General features: G+C 38.1%; 1 protein-coding gene across 1 annotated transcript in view; it reads left to right on the top strand.

Moving 5' to 3' along the window:
* DNAH6 (dynein axonemal heavy chain 6) overlaps window positions 1-21,609 on the top strand; it is a 298,716-nt gene that overhangs the window by 128,206 nt on the left and 148,901 nt on the right. Inside the window, exons 30-33 of the mRNA XM_036873333.1 lie at window positions 6,229-6,366; window positions 9,181-9,348; window positions 11,332-11,480; window positions 12,854-12,961. Of these exons, the coding sequence (XP_036729228.1) occupies window positions 6,229-6,366; window positions 9,181-9,348; window positions 11,332-11,480; window positions 12,854-12,961 (563 nt within the window). The remainder of the gene's footprint in view (window positions 1-6,228; window positions 6,367-9,180; window positions 9,349-11,331; window positions 11,481-12,853; window positions 12,962-21,609) is intronic.

Here is a 21,609-nt window from a genome sequence, read left to right as displayed (position 1 = left end):
GATGAGATACAAGACAGAATAGCAGGGAAATCTAGGAACAAGGAATAAGCTTACAGGAAGAGATGAGCAATTCAGAGTTATGTATTGAAAATGAAATATGTAGGAGGTGAGAATTCACGGTAAGATTTTTCATTGAGTAGTTCTCAGAGTTTTTCACTCTTAAAAATTATTGAGACCTGGGACTTGCCTGGCAGTCCAGTGCTTAAGACTTCACCTTCCAATGCACGGGGTGCGGGTTTGATCCCTGGTCGGGGAGCTAAGATCCCACATGCCTCACGGCCAAAAAACCAAAACATAAAACAGAAGTAATATTGTAACAAATTCAATAAAGACTTTAAAAAATGGCCCACATCAAAAAAAAATCTTAAAAAAAATTATTGAGACTTCCAAAAAGTTTTTGTTTATATGTATGGATTACATCTATTAATATACACCATGTTAGAAATTAAAATTGCATTTAAAATATTGGGGGGGGGGACTTCCCTGGTGGCGCAGTGGTTAAGAATCCGCCTGCCAGTGCAGGGGACACAGGTTCGAGCCCTGGTCCAGGAAGATCCCACATGCCGCGGAGCAACTAAGCCCGTGCACCACAACTACTGAGCCTGTGCTCTAGAGCCCACGAGCCACTACTGCTGAGCCCGCACTCCACAACTGCTGAAGCCCATGCGCCTGGAGCCTGTGCTCCGCAACAAGAGAAGCCACCGCAATGAGAAGCCCACGCACTGCAACAAAGAGGAGCCCCCGCTTGCCGCAACTAGAGAAACCCTGCACGCAGCAAAGAAGACCCAACACAGTCAAAAATAAATAAATAAATAAATTTTAAATAAATAGCCTTTCTTTTAAATAAAGTGAAATAAAAATAAAAATATTTATTTGTTTTAAAATAACCATAATAAATTCATTACATGTTAACATAAATACACGTTTTGAGAAAAATAGCTATTTTCCCAAACAATTATAAATAGAGTATAATCTATAAAAATATTGAATCACTATGCTGTATACCTAAAAGTAATGTAATATTGTAAATCAACAGTACCTCAATAAAAAAAGTTGATGAGGATAATTCTTTATAGAAGAGTCACAGCTAATACATGCAGAGGGATAACATTAGAAATTACTATTTTGCAAACTCTAAAAAATTAGTAGATCTGGTAATGATCATCTTTGCTAAAACCACATTAAAAGATTAATTGGAAGGTTTGTAATGGATGGATCAGGCTAATTATCCATTGGTCAATCAAAACGTCACTGAATTTGAGACAACCAGGAAACATGTATCTTCTGCTTTGGTACACAGTCTGAATTATTCCTGTTCAGAAATTTTTAAACCTCAAACTAATGAATTTAATTAAGTGTCTAGATTTAAATACAGTTTTCAAGAAGTATATAAGGTAGAGAAACATGTTAACACCACAAGAATTCAATCAGCCAAATATGGAATGCAAGAAATTCCACAGGGAAAATAACCTATAGACTTTTAAAAAATAAATTGCATAAAAGGAGGAGGATGCAGAGAACTGTTATAAATTTAAAGAGATTAAAAGACACATTAACCGTAAAATAGCTAGCTAGTGGGAAGCAGCCACATAGCACAGGGAGATCAGCTTGGTGCTTTGCGACCACCTAGAGGGGCGGGATTGGGAGGGTGTGAGGGAGACACAAGAGGGAGGAGGTATGTGGATATATGTATATGTATAGCTGATTCACTTTGTTATACAGCAGAAACTAACACAACATTGTAAAGCAATTATACTCCAATAAAGATGATAAAAAAAAAAAGACACATTAACCAAATGCAGTGTTTGGACCTTGTTTGCATCCTTATCCAACTGTAAAAGGATCATTTTAGGACCATTGCAGAAAATTGAACATGAACTGGTGTTAGATGACATCAAGGAATTACTTGGGTTTTGGTAAAACCAATTACTTGATTTTTGTTTGAATGTGTTAATGGTATTGGTTTGGTTTTTTTGTTTTGTTTTGTTTTTAGGTTCTTACACATTACAGAATCTGTGATGAAATACTAATGATGTCTGGGGCTTGTTTTAAAATACTCCAACAACAGCATAAATTGTTGGAAGTATTTTAAAAAGAGCAGAATGTTGATGATTGTTAAACTGAGCACCTTCTTTTACCTCCTGTGTATGTTTGAAATACTCTGATACAAAAAGTTCTTTTAAGTTCTTTTAAAGTATAAAGCATCAAAATTAAAATGGCAGAAATAACTCCAAAAATTCTTTTTTAATGGTCAATCAATTGCTACACAATTAGTGTCTTTCAAAAAAGGGGTGGGGGAGAAATTAGCCCCTGACCGCTATCAGCTGAGAGCTGGCCTGGTTCAAACAGCCTCTGTGCTTCTCCAGTTGGACTCAAACAGTTTCATAGACCACCAACATCAGACTTGGTCACTTTGTGCCCACGATGCCATGAGACAAAAACCACACCATAATCAAATCTGAGAACAGACACAAACAAGAACTCTGTCCAAACAACAAAAATGACCGAATATCCTCCTCTCTCCACTAACCGGAGTAACTGCTACATCTTTACTGACACCTTGAGCCACGCTGCCCTATAGACTCCTAGATAGATGTTATTATGACACCCATCAGAGAATCACCCCAACTTTCTGCCAACAAAAATTTAGAGTGTCGTGGTGTCCCCAAAAAGACATGTTCAAGTCTCAATGACTGATAACCTGTAAAGCTGACCTGATTTGGAAATAGGGTCTCTGCAGATATAACCAAGCTAAGCTGAGGTCTTACTGGACCTGGATGAGGCCTAATCCAATAACTAGTGGATTTGTAAGAAGAGGAAAATTCAGTTATAGACACACAGAGAGGAGAAGCCCATGTGAATATACACAGGAGGTGAGCCAAGGAACACTAAGCATTGGCTGCAAACATGAAAAGCTATGAAGAGACGAGGAAGAATACTCCCCTAGGACTTTCAGAGTGAGTATGGCTTGGCCAACACCTTGATTTTAGACTTCTAGACTCCAGGACTATGCAAGAAAAAATTTCTGTTGTTTTAAGCCACCCAGTTTACGGTCATTTGTTACAATCGCCCTTCAAAACTAATACATAGAGCAATACCCTGCTTCATTGAACCTTCCTCAAACTTTCCTATAAGAAATCCTTCTAATGTTCTTTTACTGAGACATCTCATGTTTTCCCATGGTCTGTGGTCTCCCTTATTGCAATAAGCAATAAACTCAATTTTTTTTTAACATGGATGAGTTCCAGTGATCTTAAAGCTATGGGCATTGACTGCAGGCATGCTATAGGGGGATAAATTTTAGCAAAGAGCCCATATTGAAGATAAAGATCTGGAATTTTTTAAATTGAGATGTAATTGACATATTATATTAGTTTTATGTGTACAACATAATGATTTGTTATATGTATATGTTCCAAAATGATTACAGTAAGTTTAGTTAACGTCCATCACCACCAATATGTTTTCTATGTCTTTGAGTTCATGGTTTTTTTTTAGATTCCACATAGTAGTGATATCATACAGTATTTGTCTTTATTTGTCTGACTTATTTCACCTAGCATAATGCCCTCGAGGTCCATCCATTACATATTGTCACAAATGTGATATATATATCACAGCACATTTTCTTTATCCATTCATCCATTGTTGGAAACCTAGGTTGTTTCCATGTCTTGGTTATTGTAAATAATGCTTCAATGAACATGGATGTGCAGATATATTTTTGAGTTAGTGATTTTCATTTTCTTTGGATAAATACCCAGAAGTAGAATTGCTGAATAATATGGCAGTTTTGTTTTTAATTTTCTGAAGAACTTGCATTCACTATGTTATACAGCAGAACCTGCACCAATTTACATTCCTACTAACAGTACACAGGGGTTCCCTTTTCTTCACATCCTCACCGCACTTGTCATTTCTTGTCTTTTTGATAATGGACATTCTAACTGGTGTAAGGTGATGTCTCGTTGTGGTCTTGATTTGCATTTCTCTGATGATTAGTGACATTGAGTATATTTCAGGGTACCTGTTGACAATTTATTTATGTGTCTTCTTCAGAAAAGTGTCTTTACCCATTTTGAAATTGGTTTGTTTGCTTGTTTTCCTATTGAGTTGTATGATGTCTTTATATATTTTAGATATTAACACCTTATCAGATATATGATTTGCAAATATGTTCTTCTATTCCTTAGGTTGCCCTTTCATTTTGTTGATGGCTTCCTTTGGTGTACAGAAGCTTTTCAGTTTGATATAGTCCCATTTGACCTGGAATTTTCTTCTTTTAAAACTTCTGTCCCATTAATATCCCTTGAAAAGTCTTCCTGTACCCCCCACCACCTGGGGAATGAAACCATTGCTCTACAATATGAAGGAGTTCCTCAGCTTTGTCATCCAGAATACCAGCTTGGTCTTTAGTCTTATCCATTCTGTTGCTTAGTCCATCTATTTCATTTTTGTAATCTTGACTATAATATAATTAATTTCCAGGGATTATTTCTTATCTCTCACCAATTCTTTCTTAGAGCATCTTGTTTTATGATAGGAATGAAATTTCCTCTAAAATCTCTCTGAGGGTTCCATTTGAATTTTTAAATTTTTTCTTTTGTTCTCCAAATTACCTCCATTTTCTTCAGGGTTGCTCATTTAGTTTATTCTTCTTCTCTCTTCCTTGATGTTGATGTTTCTCAAATGTGTGTTGACTTTTACTACTTAGTTCTTAAGTGAGGACTGAGTTGATTAGTGAGAACAACTTGTTTCCTCAAAAGGCCCCTGCCTTAAATGAGAAAGCTCCCATGATCTCTATGGGAGTGTAGGATGTTTGGTTAGCAGGCTTCACCATACAGTGTGTGGGCATGGGCAGCCAGGAAGCCAGAAACATTTTATAAATGCCAAAATAATAAGGATATTTCTTCTAGTAGTGAAGTTAAGTGGGTTTCACTCTTGGATGGAGCTGTCTATCCTTTTGACTCTCAGTTGAGTAAAATGGAGGTCTGAAATCATCTATCTTTTTTTATCTCTGCTTTCCTTATCTCCCAAGCCTAATGCCTTCTTCCAATATCTCCTTATATCTCCCAAAGACAGACCTCCCCCTTTCTCTACAAGGCAGTCCTTGGGTTTTAGGCTGGAGGGAGAGTGTCAGCACTGCCAGCCTTAAGAGCCCTGTTTACTCTACTTGGAATAAGGAGAGGGAAGGACAGAGAAGGGAAGGACCCACAAACCTGATCATTCCAAGTATTCATCTTTGGCTAATTCCCAAGGATCACCCTGGGACCTGTGTCTGCTTTTCTTGCATGTATTGCTGTTGGGTTCGGAGTTTCTTGGAGACTCCCCTGAAGGGCAATTCTTCCTTCCCTCTGTCTTGGGCCTGCATTCTGCCCTTCTCAGTTGAGTAAACTGTATCTATGTACTTTCCATCTTCCAGGATTTTTTTCAAAACTTTCTTCCTGCTGCTGGTTTCCCTTCCCATTATACTTTCATCGAGCAGGTACAGGAATAAGTGTAGATACAGAAATGGAGAGAGTTCTACCTTTCTGTCATTCATGGGCATTTAGGAGGAAGGGATGGTAGCAGTATATGCTCAGTTGACCATCTTGAAACAAAAAAACAAAAAAACATTAGCTCTATTTTTAAAGAGATAGAGATGGTATAATGCAATAGATGTACAAATGCTTAACCCAAAATTCAAGTCTCTAAAGGAACTTTCCTCTGTAGATAGCCACAAGTACATATTCATTCTCCTCCACCATTAAGATTCTGCTGTAGAAGAAATTAACAACCATTACATTACCCTGTGCAGCTGTGCTTCTGCTCAGTGGTTCCTGTTTGTTGTCTGCCATGTGTAGTACCTGGTAAAGATGATGAAAGCTTCTACCAGTAAAGTTTTTCAAGGTTTTCTTAAGTCATTAAGTGTGTCTATTCTAGGTGTTAGTTTCTTTGGGAACCTGTGAAGTATTTACATAGGTGAACAGAGGTTATGAAAAAGTAAGAAAATTGGTCAGATTGTCATTTTATTTAAAAATAAAAATTAGCTTCAAATCATTTATGGAGAAGACAAAAAATATTTCCTCTTAGAGAAAGCTGTTAACTTCTGACATAAGACCAGGATTCACATAAAACCATTGTTGATTTCCAGATACCACCTATTTTCCTTTTACTATTTCAGCTCAAAATTTAACTTTTGAAGGAGTTCAACTCTACAATATATAGTTGAATGTATTTTGATTTCAGATGATGGGGCGCTTTTTCAGTGGTCTGGCACAGTCAGGGGCCTGGTGCTGCTTTGATGAATTTAATCGAATTGACATAGAAGTTTTGTCAGTCATCGCACAGCAGCTCATTACCATCAGGAATGCCAAAGCTGCAAAGGTAAGGCACTGGTCAGTTGTCTGTGGAGATCACGTTTCTTAAGTTCATAATGAATTTATGGCATGTTGCATCTTAGGAAGGACAGTGCTAACTTTAGCCTATGTATTCCAAGTTTCTAGTGTCATTGGTGAGTATTACAGCAACGGGACTTTGTTGGATGAAGTAATTGCTCATCCAGGCAACACAGAGAAACAACTGTATGGCAAACATTGTGCTGGGACCTGAGGATACAGAGTTGGTGAGACTCAGTCCCTGCCCTCATGGAACCTTGTTCTTCCCACCCTCAACACACATGCACATGCACACACACACACACTCTTCTACTCCCTGTCCCTTTCTCATCCACCTCCTCTTTTCCTCCTCACCTTTCTTATTCTTGCCTTTGACATATACTTCTCTGCTAAGTTTCTCTAATGCTGCCTCTTCTAGGCTCTACTGCCTTCCTCATGGCCCCTACTCTCAGCCTATTGCTGGTAGAAAAATGAGAGAAGAGTCCTGGAAAACCCAGGCGGACCTTGACTCTCCAGAACTCACTGGACTGGAAAAACTAAGGAGTGTAGGGCCAGATGAAGATATTAAAATGGCCTCACTATTTAAAATCTGATTTAACCCATATGAGCATGTTCCTGGAGAAGGGTTTTGTACTGGGAAGGTGATGGCAGTGAAGGATGGGACCAAGTCCCCTACTGCTCTGTGTTGACCTTGTGAGATTATGTCATGAGGTCACCAAAGGGCAGAATGATGTTCAGCCAGTACAAACCAGAACAGCCTTGCCAGTTGTTTAATATTTAAATAGTCACTGCCCCGAGCCCCTGGAAGGTCCCCACCATTAACTTGGCACCTACCTGAAAAGTCTCAGACCTCCTCAGGAGCCAGCCACAAGGGTTCATCCTGACCTACCAAGGGGGCCTCTGGACCCAGCTCCTGCTCTAGGGACAGGGGCCATTCTCATCGGAAAGTGCCCTGCTAAAGAGCTGTTAAATATTTTATCGCCTCTGCAAAAAAGCATATTATAGAACAAGTAAAAAGAAAGCAGAAATTGGACTTTTACCAGCTACTAAATTGTACACGTCATTGTACTTTACACTTATTTCATCTTCACACCAAACCAATGTGAAGTAAGCGTTTTCCCAAGCTACAGGTCAAAAAGATTCAGAGAAATTAAAACATTTCTGGGAACAACATAGAACCAAGACACACATGTAAATCTGTGTGACCGTGAGGTCCATGCTCCTCCAACTACACACCCTCCGGGGGCCCGCATTAAAATCAGGGACCACAAGATATAACATAATGTCAGTCGTTATCACCATCCTGAGTGCTTAGCATGCTCAGCAAAGCCTGGGGAGCAAGGGAGAAGGAACCAGAGAGAACGCAGGCAGCCTTGAAGCATTGCCAACTGGAGGGCAACCATGTGAGGTGAAAGGAAGGTAGGAGGACATCTGAGACTAACCAAATCTCACCCTTGACTTTGCCAGTGGTCAGATGAGATAGTTGGAGTAGAATATGCCCCCTAGAATACATGAAGAAACTAAAGCACAGCAATTTACAGGTTTGAATAACACAAAAGCCATTTAACAGCAGCAGGACCAGGGTCTCCAGTTGTGCGGTCCAGCACTTTCTCCTCCAGGCTATGACACATCACCCCAGCTCCATCATGGTCTTCCCCTGTATTCTTTGTGACTGAATATAGTGCCTTCATCCAGTCACCCACCTAGAATCCTGGAATTCATCTTTAATTTTTCCCATTGCCATCAACCCCAGAATCTAAGCCATCACCAAGTCCATTCAATTGTATCTCCTAGATCTCTCTCATCTCCAAGAAGAACTCCCTAATTCTGGCTCTCCTCATCTCCCCAGTAACACTTCCTACTGGTCCCCATGTCTGTGGTTTGTCTAACCTGTCCAATGGCATCTTTGGTCCTATTACTCTGCTCAAAACTCTCTGTTTCCGCCCATCCATGGAACAAAATCTAAATTTTTTAGCCAAGCATGCAAGATTTATGGTGCTCAGGCCCCAGCCTACTTACACTTTCCTCCTAGAACTTTACCCTTTAGCAAAGTGAATAGCTGGCCATTCCCTGAACATGCAACGCTGTTTCTTGTTCTTGCTCCCTTTGACTGGAATGGCTGCCCTGTTCATCTATGGGAAATGCCCTCTTCATTCTCCGGGTCTCACATGGGCTTCCCTGCTCCTCCTATGAGCTTTGCTCCCTGTGGGCTCTGCACACACCTCCACTGTAGCATCGATTGCACTGCATGGTCATGGTCCTAGGTCTAACTCTACACAACAAGCCCAGGAGCTTCTCAAGGGCTCTGTATGCCCATTCCTAACCCATTGCCTACCTGGCACAGATGCTCAATGGGTGTTTGCTGTTGAATGAAAGTGAAGGGGTAATTCCAATGACTCTAACAGTGGGGCCTCAACCACTCAAGGACTAAGATCAGATTCGAATTTCTTAGGGATTCCAGAAAGTAGTGGTGGAGAAGGTTTAGTGGCCATTAAATCTAAGTTGAACTGAGGAGTCTCAGCAAAAGATGTTGAGGCCTAGAAGATTACAGGTCTGGGTCAGGAAGGCGGAGACACCTGGGGCAAGGCAGGGGCAGGAAGGCAGAGAGCAGGAAGCACGTAACCCGGAAGAGATTGGGAGTGGGTAGGACAGAATCAGGAGGGAAAGATTCCCAACAGCAGGATTCAGTAGTCTTTGCTTGAATGCATGTTACACAAGTTTTGTACTCGAGTAGTAATTATGGGAAAGAATTTACAAATGTCGGGGGACGTGTTAACTTATATTTTCTCTTTCCCTTCAACAGCTCTCTAGATTCATGTTTGAGGGACGGGAAATAAAGTTGGTTATGACTTGTGCAGCCTTCATCACAATGAATCCTGGATATGCAGGCAGAACCGAGTTGCCAGATAATTTGAAAGCCCTGTTTAGACCCTTTGCGATGATGGTTCCAAATTATGCCTTGATTGCAGAGGTGAGCTTCACATTATAAAGCAGCAAAAACTTAAGCTTGTTTCTTTTATTTAGTATTTGATTCTATTGTGGTAGAAAGTTTCCCTTATGAATGCAGTCTAGCCAAGGTTATACAGTATCGTTTCCTCTTAAGTGTGTAGATATGATCGTTACCACATAGAATGTTTTGTTCTCTGTGTGTGTGTGTGTGTGTGCATGTGTGTTTGTGTGTATGTGTGTAACTGCTATATCCCTAAAGCCCAGGATGGTATCTGGAATATAGTAAGCCCCCAAAACTGGAATGAATAAATAAGTTTAATTAACCAGTTCATTGGGGTTCATCAGTTTGTCTCTAGGAATTAAAATGTCTAGATTATTCTAAAAAGACTGTATTATTCTCACTTCTCTTGCTGCATTATTTTTTTTAATTAGAGTCAAGGGATGTTAAGTAAAAGCAATACTAATCACTAATGATGGAGGGCAGGAATTTGTTTCTAGTCTGTATCAACTTAGTCAAAAAATAGCAATCTTTAATAAGCTAATTATTTATGATTGTATTTGTTCCTTCTGTATCTATCTAGGAATCTTTCTATTTAAACATTTTTTGTTTCTTCATACTAGTTAACACCCAGTGTATTTAAATTTTATATGTATTTTTCTTGGCACTTTTTACCGAGGTATAATTTATATATAGTAAAGGGCACAGATCATAAGGGTACAACAGAGTGAATCCTTACACATGTATTCACCTGTGTGATCACCAAGACCAACATATAGGATGTTTACAGGACTCTGTAAGGCCCCTCATGCTCGGTGCTATATTTCACAGCAAGGGATGCTACCCCTTTTAGAACGGAGCTTCTCAGAAAGCACATATTACTCCTGTGGCTAATAAATTCCTGACAACAGCTAATTTAAAATATTCCTCTACATGAATTAAAAGTAATTGCCTAAGAATAGAATAGACCATGCCAAATCCTATCATTATAAAAAGTACAACTTTTATTAGTATAATGCCTACAGCATCTCATGAGTCCACCAGTGTCCTCTGTGGGTAAGGTGGGGTGGTGGGCAGTTAAAGCAGGTGGCGTCTTCTCTCCAGACCACTCTCTGGACAGGACAGTAAATGACTTGCTCATTGTCCAAAGCTGGTAGGAAGAAAACCAGGTTTGGAACTCAGTCCAACATTGTGTTCACATCTCACGTTTTGTCCTATTGTTATATTACTCAGTAATTAATTGGAGAAATTTAAAAATCCAGTCTTCTGAGTGCTATTCCTATTGTTGTTACAGATTAAATGAATCAGGGTCTGTCATCAGTAAATATTTTTAATCACCTGCAGTGCACAGAGTACTGTGCTAATAGGTAGTGATAGAGGAATGAAAAAAAACAGACACCAGTACGAAATCTCTGCATTATCTCAAATCACGATTCCGAGGCCAACTGCAGTGATATGAGTAGATTATGGATTGAAGGAAGTGTCCACACCCACCTCCACTATCATCACTGATTTATTTAACCAAGGGTGCAGAAACTTGTCAGAGGCAAGGTGGCCTCCTAGGGCAGGGGAGAGGCTGCAAATCTTTGTGTAGCTTCCCTTGACTCCCAAGGAGCCTAAAGGGAGTACATCACTGACACTGTCAGATCAGGGAAGCTCAAGTCTTACTTTTATACTCAGGCCTCACAGCACCATCCAGCCTCCATGATGTGAACATTTTCACAGTGGGCTCTGCAGCTCCTTGAACCAAATGTCACCAAGACCACATCTTCATCTATTGAAAGAAAGCAGAATCAGTGCTCAGACATCCCCATATAATATCCCATCTTCCACCTTGTGGCACAAAACCTTTTTCCCGTCAATCTTTACATTTCTTTGTTAAAGGGTATAACAACTTGGAGGGATACAATATAATACCTAAAGTAGATTTTGAATACATTGGTATTATGCTAATATGTTGTTATCAATATAATATAATAGAGGCTGCATTATGTTTTTCCATTCTAGGTAATTCTATATTCTGAAGGATTTGAATCCAGTAAAATATTAGCAAGAAAAATGACTCAAATGTATAAGCTTTGCAGTGAACAGCTCTCTCAGCAGGATCACTATGACTTTGGCATGAGAGCCGTGAAGTCTGTACTGGTCATGGCTGGGTAAGAAACCAAAGTGGGCAAGAGTCAAGTTTCCAACCATGTCATCACTTGCATTTCATGAGTAATTCACAGATGGCTCTTAAAGCAACATAGCAAGGGATTAATAAATGTTAGCTGCTGCTGCTGTCATCATGCTTACCTTGACACCCCCCTGCCACAGTGAAATGGGGCATCTCTCTTCATCCCAAGGTTCTTCACTGTGAGAACCAACATAGCTGCCCCCAGACCAAACCTGAGTCTCCACTAGGCTTTGGCTAACTTTTGTTTCCCCTGAACTCATCACATACAATGGATTTCAGTGTACAAAAGGCTTTACCACCATGAGCTAGGATGACGAGACTTAAAAGACATACAGTTTGTTATGCAGCTACACTAATTAAGTCATACACATCACCTGACAAAGCATACTTCAGTTTCATCATTCCATCCGCAGTCCAAGCTTTTATCCTAGGCGCCCCCTCTCTCTTTACAGTTTGGTCCAAGGCTGAGCTTCTTTCTAGTTCCTAGTAGAACAAGATTCTTTTCTCTTCTCAGGCCCCAGCTTCTCTCTTTATACCCTCTTGACACGCCCACCTGTGGCATCCCCAGCTTGTCCAGAGTCTCTGAGGGAATCTATCTTCTGTCTAGTCCTTCCTCTCAGGCCGTGACTTGCTGGCTCTAGCTCCGGCCACACAGGACCCCTTCTGCCTGGTTCCTGTATCCCTGGCTTCTGCACAAATCTCCCTGCCTTTCTACCCTCTGTTCCTTCTTTCAACCTCCTAGATACAGTATTTCTCCTCTTTATAGGATTGCCATTAAAGGAAGAGGGATACTAAGGAGTTGAGACACGCTTGTATTCGGAGAACACAACTACAGCCCACGGGCAAGACAGACAAAGGAGCAGTCATCTAGAATATAATCTGTGAGGGCAACCATGGGGCTGTGCCCTGGGTTCGTTGGCAGGGGATGGAAGGACTTTCTAGAGGAGGGAATGTCTGAGCTGGGTTTTGAAAGAAAAATAAGAGCCAGCAAAAGACCAAAGCAGAGCATTCTGGGATAAGAGAAAAGGGAGTCATAGGGATATGAATCATCATGATGTATTCAGGGAACTGTAAATACAGGATGGATAAAGTCTGGATTGATGGGGGGAGCTTGAGAAAATGTCCTTGTCATTCTCCTCAAGGCTATGTAGCCTGTGCCTGACTTGTCCGTGTGCCCTCTTGGAGATGGACACTGGGCATGCAAGGGAAAATGGTCCCCTCCTTCCAGCAGGAATCTGCAGTGGCATGCTCTCCACAGCTTTCTGCAAGCAGAATCCCTGACCCACAGGTTTGGAAAATCATGTTCCACATTATGTTCTTGCAATGTCATCTGAATTATTCCTTTAAATTTAGGTCTTTAAAAAGAGAGAACCCAGACCTAAGTGAAGATGTGGTATTGATAAGAGCTTTACGAGACTCTAACTTACCAAAATTCCTAACAGATGATGCTGTTCTATTCAGGTAAATTTCTAGGTGTGACAGATAAAGCATAGCTACTGTGTAGAGGTAAAGCATAGTTTATCTTCAGATATGTCTGCCTCTAACAAGGTATCATCTTTTCTAGAGACACTTGTTGTAATTTTTAAAATACTAGTTTAAATAAAGATACTAAAGTTTTAGCCTCAATCCAATCATTTATTTTTTTTCAAAATGTTGATCACCAAGCTGCATGCTATGCAAATTAGCGTTTGGTTACAAATTCCTGACCTAAGAGAAATTCCTGACTCAAAAGAAGCAGATTTGGGCCCCCACATAAATGTGATTGCTTTTATCTATTTCTACTTTTATTATTTAGTTTTATGTTTATTCAAGTCATATAAGTATGTGGTTTTAAAAATAAAATGCTATTATAAGTTACTCTCATGAAAAACAACAGTTCCCTGCCCTTCACCAAGTCCCACATCCCGAAGGCAATCATTCTTCAATTCATTCATTCGTTCTTTCCTATTTCCCTCCATACTTTTTTTTAACATCTTTATTGGAGTATAATTGCCTTACAATGGTGTGCTAGTGTCTGCTCTACAACAACCTCCATATTTTTTAGTACCACGTTTATGCCATCTCATGACTTTTCCATTTTAGATGTTATCTATTAAGTTACTAACAGAGAGATGAGGATATGCACACGCACCTCTCCCCCTCCACCCATCCTCTCTGTGTAGTCATGTTACAATATAACTGGAGCTAAATATTCAGGATTTCCATAATTTATTATAGAGGTATAAATATTACCCAAAGCTGTGCTATCTTTCCCTTGTTATTAAATTATCTAGCTTTTCATCTTCCCTTCATGTATTAATTATCTTAATTTTTGTTTTTTATTCCTTTTACCTACTTTTCTATAAATCTATCACTAATTCATTTCAAATTCTGCCAGAATATAAATCTCCTAAAAACAAAAACAAAAACGACCTTCGATCATACAAAATATTCTCTCGAATTTGTCTCCTTGGAGCCCTCGTCCTCCTCTCTGATCTACACTGGTTGCCCATTACCCCTGGTTCATATCTGTCATCCTGGGATGTCCATTTATGACCTTGCTGGGGATTCTCTTTGCCTTTATCCACTATCAGATCCCCTGTTACCCAGAACATGTGTCTACTCACTTTTGGCAGAACATGATGAAAATTTCTATACAGTTATGTTTGCACAATTATGATATTGCTATGAGTGAGATTCTAGGAAGTACATTTCCTAGATCATGTGGTATGGATGTTATAAATTTAGATAGATCCTATCAATATGTCCTCCAAAGACATTTTACATTTATATAAACAGTTTTATGAAAATGCCCATATCCCTTTGTATGTTTTGGAGGGAGAGATACCAAAATAGTAGCCTATTTTATGTACATTACTTTAATTATTAGTACCACTGAGCATCGTTACTCATTCATATTTATTATTCTTAGAGCATTATTCATTGTGCTCTTTTACTTAGCAATTTGTAGGAAATCATAAACTTTATCTGGTATAAAAATTGGAAATATTCTCTAAGTATATCATTCACTCTTTAAGTTTATGTTTAAAGCCTTTTGCCTCACAGAAGTTTGATTTTTGCTTGTTTTTATTTTTTCACTTTATCAACTTTTTTAAAAGTTATAGAATTTTTATCTTTTTGAGGTAGACTTTCTTAACACAGTGTTGTAAAGTTCATCTCTTATATTTTCATCTAGTACCTTTTTTTCCTTGCTCTTTTTTTATCAATGTATAGTTGATTTACAATATTGTATTAGTTTCAGGTGTACAGCATAGAGATTCAATATTTTTATAGATTATACTCCATTTAAATTTATTATAAAATATTGGCGATATTCCTTGTGCTGAACAATATATCCTTGTAGCTTATTTGTTTTATACATAGTAGTTTGGACTTCTTCATCCCCTACTCCTATCTTGCCCCTCCCCTCTTCCCTCTCACCACTGATAACCACTAGTTTGTTCTCTATATCTGTGAGTCTATTTCTTTCGTTATATTCACTAGTTTGTTTTATTTTTTAGATTCCATATATAAGTGATAACATAGGGTATTTATCTTTCTCTGTATGACTTATTTCACGAAGCATAATACCCTCCAGATCTATCCATGTTGTTGCAAATGGCAAAATTTTATTCTTTTTATGGCCGAGTAATATTCCAATGTATATACATACCAAATCTTTTTTATCCATCCATCTGTTGGTGGACACTTAGGTTGCTTCCATACCTTGGTTATTGTAAATAATACTGCTGTGAATATTGAGGTACATGTAGCTTTTCAAATTAGTGTTTTCATTTTCTTTGGATTTATACCCAGGAGTGGAATTGCTGGATAATGTGGTAGTTCTATTTTTAGTTTTTTAAGGACCCTCCATACTATTTTCCATAGTGGCTGCACCAGTTTCCCACCAAGAGCATAGAAGTGTTCCCTTTTCTCCACATCCTCGCCAACATTTGTTGTTTGTGGTCTTTTTGTTGGTTACCATTCTGACAGGTGTGAAGTGGTATCTCATTGTGGTTTAGATTTGCATTTCTCTGATGATTAGTGATATTGAGCATATTTTCATGTGCCAGTTGGCCATCTGTATGTCTTCTTTGGAAAAAATGTCTATTCAGGTCTTCTGCCCATTTTTTAATTGGGTTGTTTGTTTGTTTGATATTGTGTTGTATGAGCTATTTATATATTTTGGATACTAGCCCCTCACCATTTGCAAATATTCTCCCATTCAGTAGGTTGTCTTTTCATTTTGTTGATGGTTTCCTTTGTTGTGCAAAAACTTTTAAATTTAAGTAGGTCCCATTTGTTTATTTTTGGTTTTGTTTCCTTTGACTTAGAGACAAATCCAAAAAATGTTGCTACAATTTATGTCAAAGAGTGTTCTGCCTATGTTTTCTTCTAGGATTTTAATGGTTTCCAGTCTTACATTTATGTCTAATCCATTTTGAGTTCATTTTTTATATGGTGTGAGAAAATGTTCTAATTTCATTTTTTTACATGTAGCTGTCCAGTTTTCACTGCACCACTTATTGAAGAGACTGTCTTTTGCCACTGTATATTCTTGCCTCCTTTGTCGTAGATTAATTGACCATAAGTGTGTGGATTTATTTCTGAGCTCTCTATTCTGTTTCATTGATCTACGAGTTTGTTTTTGTGCTGGTACCATACTAATTTGATTATTGTAGTTTTTTAATATAATCTAAAGTCAGGGAGTGTGATACCTACAGGTCTTTTCTTCTTTCTCAAGATTATTTTGGCTATTTGGAATCTTTTGTGTTTCCATACAAATCATAAAACTATTTGTTCTATTTCTGTGAATAAATGTCACTGGTATTTTGAGAGAGATTGCATCGAATCTATAGATTGCCTTGGGGTAGTATGGTCATTTTAACAATGTTGATTCTCCTAATCCATGAACACAATATATCTTTCCATCTGTTGTGTCTTCTTCAATTTCTTTCATCAGTTTCTTATAGTTTTCTGAGTACAGGTCTTTTACCTCCTTAGGTAGGTTTATTCCTAGATATTTTATTCTTTTTCATGTGACTGTAAATGGGATTGTTTTCTTAATTTCTCTTTCCAATAGATTGTTTTTAGTGTATATAAATGCAATGCATTTCTGTGTATTAATTTTGTATCCTGCAACTTTGCCAAATTCATTGATGAGCCCTAGTAGATTTTTGGTTATGTGTTTAGCATTTTCTATATATAATATTATGTCATCTGCAGAAAGTGACATTTTTACTTCCTTCTTTCTAATTTAGATTCCTTTTATTTATATTTCTTATCTGATTGCTGTGACTAAGACTTCCAATACTATGTTGAATAAAAGTGGCAGGAGTGGGCATACTTATCTTGTTGTGATTTTAAAATAAAAGTTTTCAGCTTTTCACCATTGAGTATGATGTTAGCTATGGGTTTGTCATAAATGGCTTTTAGTATATTGAGATATGTTCCCTCTATATCCAGTTTCTTGAGAGTTTTTATCATGAATGGATTTTGAATTTTGTCAAATGCTTCTTCTGTGGCTATTGAGATGATCATGTGATTTTTACTCTTCCTCTTTTTTTGTTAATATGGTGTATCACATTGATTGAATTGCAAATATCAAACCATTCTTGCCTTCCTGGAATAAATCCAACTTGATCATTGTTATAAAGCAGAAACTAACACACCATTGTAAGGCAATTATACTCCAATAAAGATGTTAAAAACAACAACAAAAAAATGATGTATCATTGTTGAGAATTTTTGCATGTATATTATCAGAAGTATTGGCTTGTGATTTTCTTGTTTTTTAGTGTCTTTGTCTAGTTTTGGTATAATGTAATAGTAGCCTCATAGAATGAATTTGTGACTGTTCCCTCCTCTTCAACTTTTTTGAATAGTATGAGAAAGATACCTATTAGCCCTTCTGTGTATGTTTGATAGAATTCCCCCATGAAACCATATGGTCCTGACTTTTGTTTGTAGCAAGATTTTTTTTTTAATTACAGATTCAATTTCACATCTAGTGATCAGTCTGTTTATGTTGTCTATTTTATCCTGATTCTGTCTTGGAAGATTATATATTTCTAGAAATTTATCCATTTCTTCTACGTTGTCCAGTTCGTTGGTGTGTAATTCTTCATAGCATTCTCTTATGATTTTTTTGTATCTCTGTGAGATCAGTTGTATATTCCTTTCTTTCGTTTCTTATTTTGTTTATTTGGTTCCTTTATCTTCTTCCTTAGTGAACCTGGCTAAAGGTTTATCAATTTTGTTTATCTTTTGAAAGAAATAGCTCTTCGTTTCACTGATCTTTTCTATTGTTTGTTTGGTTTTTCAATTATATGTATTTCCTCTCTGATATTTATTACTTCCTTCCTTCTGCTGACTTTGGGCTTCGTTTCTTCTCCTTTTTCTGATTTCTTTAGATGGTAGGTTAGGTTGTTTATTTGAGATTTTTCTTGCCTGTATCACTATAAACCTCCCCTTTAGAACTGCTTTTGTTGTATCCCATAGATTTTGGAAAGTTATTTCTTTTATTTTCATTTGCCTCAAGGTATTTTCTGATTTCCTCTTTGATTTCTTCATTGGCCCATTGCTTTCTTATTAGCATGTTGTTTAGTCTCCATGAGTTAGTGTTTTTCCCATTTTTCTTCCTGTAATTGATTTCTAGTTTTATACCATTGTGATCAGAAAAAAATGCCTGATATAATTTCTGTCCTCTTAAATTTGTTGAGATTTATTTTTGTGCTCTAGCACATGATCAGTCTTGGAGAATATTGCATGTGCACTTGAAAAGAATGTGTATTCTGCTGTTTTTGGATGGAGTGTCCTGTAGATATCTGTAAGTCCAACTGGTCTAATGTGTCATTTAAGACAACTGTTTCCTTGTTGATTTTTTTTCTTTTTTTTTTCTTTTTTTTTTTTGGTCTGGATGATCTGTCCATTGATATAAGTGAGGTATTAAAATCCCCTACTATTATTGTATTATTGGCAATACCTCCCTTTATATCTGTTAACATTCTTTTTGAATATTTAGGTGCTCCTGTATTGGGTGCATATATGTTAATGAGTGTAACAAGCTCTTCTTTTATTGACCCTTTTATCATTAATAATGTCCTTCTATATTGCTTGTTATAGACTTTGTTTTAAAGTCTATTTTGCCTGAGTATTGCTACCCCAGCTTCCTTGTCATTTTTATTTACATGAAACATCTTTTTCCATCCCCTAACTTTCAGTCTGTGTGTGTCTTTAGTTCTGAAGTGAGTCTCTTGTAAGCAGCATATAGATGGGTCTTGTTTTTGTATCCAGTCAGCCACCCTATATCTTTTTTATTGAAGTATTTAGTCCATTGACATTTAAAGGGATTATTAATTGTTATGTACTTATTGCCATTTTATTACTTGTTTTATGGTTGTTTTGTAGTTCTTCTCTGTTCTTTTCTCCTTCTTTTTGTTTCTTCCCTTGTGGTTTGATGATTTTCCTTAGTGGTATACTTGTGTTCCTTTCTTTCTTGTTTTTGTGTATCTATTGTAAGTTTTGATTTGTGGTTACCATGCTGTTTATATATGTTGACCTATAACTATATCTACTTGTTTTAGACTGATAGCCATTTAAATTCAAACACCTTCTGTAAGATCTACATTTTTTTTTCCCCTCCCCCACATTTTGTGGTTTTGATGTCATATTTTACATCTTCATGTATATCCCTTCACGTTTACTGTAATACAGTTGATTTTACAATTTGTCTTTTAATCTTTGTACTAGCTTATTTAAGTTATTGATCCACAGCCTTAACTATATATTTGCCCTTACTAGTAGGATTTTTCCTTCCCTACAAATTTTTACTTCTTGTTGTAACCTTTTCTTTTCCACTTAAAGAAGATCCTGTAACATTTCTTTTAGGGTAAGTTTAGTATTGATGAACTCTTTTTGTTTTTGCTTTTCTGAGAAGTTCTTTATCTCTCCTTCAATTCCAAATGATAATCTTGCTGGGTAGAGTATCTTAGGTTGTAGGATACCCTACCCAGCAAGTAGTTAAGCACTTTCAGCATTTTAAATATAACATGCTACTCCCTTCTGCCTGCAAGTTTCTGCAGAAAAATCAGCTGATAGCCTTAAGGGAATTCTCTTGTATGTGATTCTTTGTTTTCCTCTTGCTGCCTTTAGAATTCTCTCCTTATATGTAACTTTTGCCATTTAATCATATGTCTTGGTGTGGGTCTCTGGATTCATCTTGTTTGAGTCTCTCTGTGCTTCCTGTACCTGGATATCTGTTTCCTTATTTGGGTTTTCTAGTTCCTTATTATAATTCTCACTGTGTTCATCTATTCTTTTCCCTAGTTCAGTTAGCATTCTTATCACTAGTACTTTGAACTCTTTATCTGATAAACTATTTATCTCTGTTTCATTAGTTGTTATTTTAGATTTCTTTTCTTATTCTTTCATTTGAAACAAAGTCCTCGGTCTTCTCGTTTAGCTTCACTTTCTCTGTCTATATGAAATTAAGTGAAAGAGTTACCTATCCCAGTCTTTTAAGGGTGTCCTTGTGTAAGACCCCATATGCAGTCTGCAATGTGCCCAGTGGCTTTAGTGGGAGAGCTGGATCTGAAGTAAGCACAGGTCACATCTTCCCCCAGGGTGTACTGGCAGGAATCCCTGGTAGGAAGTGGGGCTGGAAACGGAGGGGCTAGAGCCAGAGTCAGGTGTGAACCAGGGCTTGTCCTATGCTCAGTGGTCAACACTGCCCTATGAAGGGCAGGGGCAGGTCCCAAGGTGCTGAAGCAGAAGCCCTGAAGTTGGGTCTGAGCTGGTTCTATTCCCTCTAAGTGTGTGATCTACCCCTCCCAGCAACAGCACCTTCACTCTAGAGGAGCAGTGCTGAGTGAGAAGGGCCGGACTGGATGCCAAGTGCAGGCTTGGACAAGTACTGGGGTGATCCCAACACATCAGAGTTCCAGGCCACTCATGATCCACTGCCTCCATAAGATCCAGAAATAGCCTCCCTTCCCCTGTTCAGATGCAGTGCTGGGTCCAAAGCCACTCCTTCCCCCTAACTGCACACTCTCCTTGGCAATGGCAGCCTTCACCCTAGTGGGGAGCTTCACTAGAGCTAGCAGTGCTGGAGCAGTTGCTCAGCATGGGCCAGGGCACAAGGTGGGAGATGGGGGTTGTGGGAAACCAGCCAGAGCCCCAGGCAGTTTCATTCTGTTTCCTCCCCCTTGTTCTTGGGAGTAAACAACCATGTGTACACCCCTCACAAGTGGAGTCTAGGTTTCTTACAGCTCTGCTGGTAGTCCCACTGGCTTTCAAACCAGCTAAGAGGACTTGTCTTCCCAGTGTCAGCCCCCAAGACTGCAGTGCCCAATGTGGGTCAAACCCCTCACTCCCCAGGGAGGACCTCCAAGCCCATGTAATTCCCTGCCTCTTGTGTGTCCCCTTCAACAGGCACAGGTACCAACCTAATCGCTCTTTCTCTTCCCTTCCTACCTGACTCTGTGTGGATCTTTCTTTATAGTTGTGGCTGTAGAAGAGTCTTTCTGCCGGTCTCCAGTTTGTTTTCAGTGAGAGTTGCTCCACATGTAGATGTATTTTTGATGTGTTCATGGAGGGAGATGAGCTCAGCATCCTCCTACTTCACCATCTTGATCTCCCTCATCTTGTACTTTTCTTGTCATTTTATATTAAGTTCTTTACTGCCTCTCAAATGTTTTTGTGTTATGTAGTGTAAGGTGGGAGTTTAGCTTCTTTTTTACCCATAGAACCATCCCATATTAACTGTTTCCTACAGAAAAAGTCCATTTTTCCTTTACTCCCTTTTTTATGTAGTACTAGTTTTCTATTTCTATTTCCATCTTATTTTTCTGAATATTTATATACTATTATAAGCACACATAAGTGATTTTGGGAAAAGATGAGATATAAATATAATTTTTAAAATAAACTGTTAAATTTGTCACCTATATGTCTGGTACTATGCCACATACTATATATAATACAAAAACGTAAGAAATATTCCCTACTTCAAAAAGCTCCCAATATACTTAAGAACATTGGTCTACTGTACAAGAAACAAACAAAAACATGCACAATATCAGAGAAATGATAGATTCTGGTGTAACACATAGGATAATCTAGTACTGTGT

This window comes from Balaenoptera musculus, chromosome 13, assembly GCF_009873245.2.
Source record: "Balaenoptera musculus isolate JJ_BM4_2016_0621 chromosome 13, mBalMus1.pri.v3, whole genome shotgun sequence".
Classification (NCBI taxonomy): Eukaryota; Metazoa; Chordata; class Mammalia; order Artiodactyla; family Balaenopteridae; genus Balaenoptera; species Balaenoptera musculus.
This window is presented reverse-complemented; position numbering and strand designations above follow the sequence as displayed.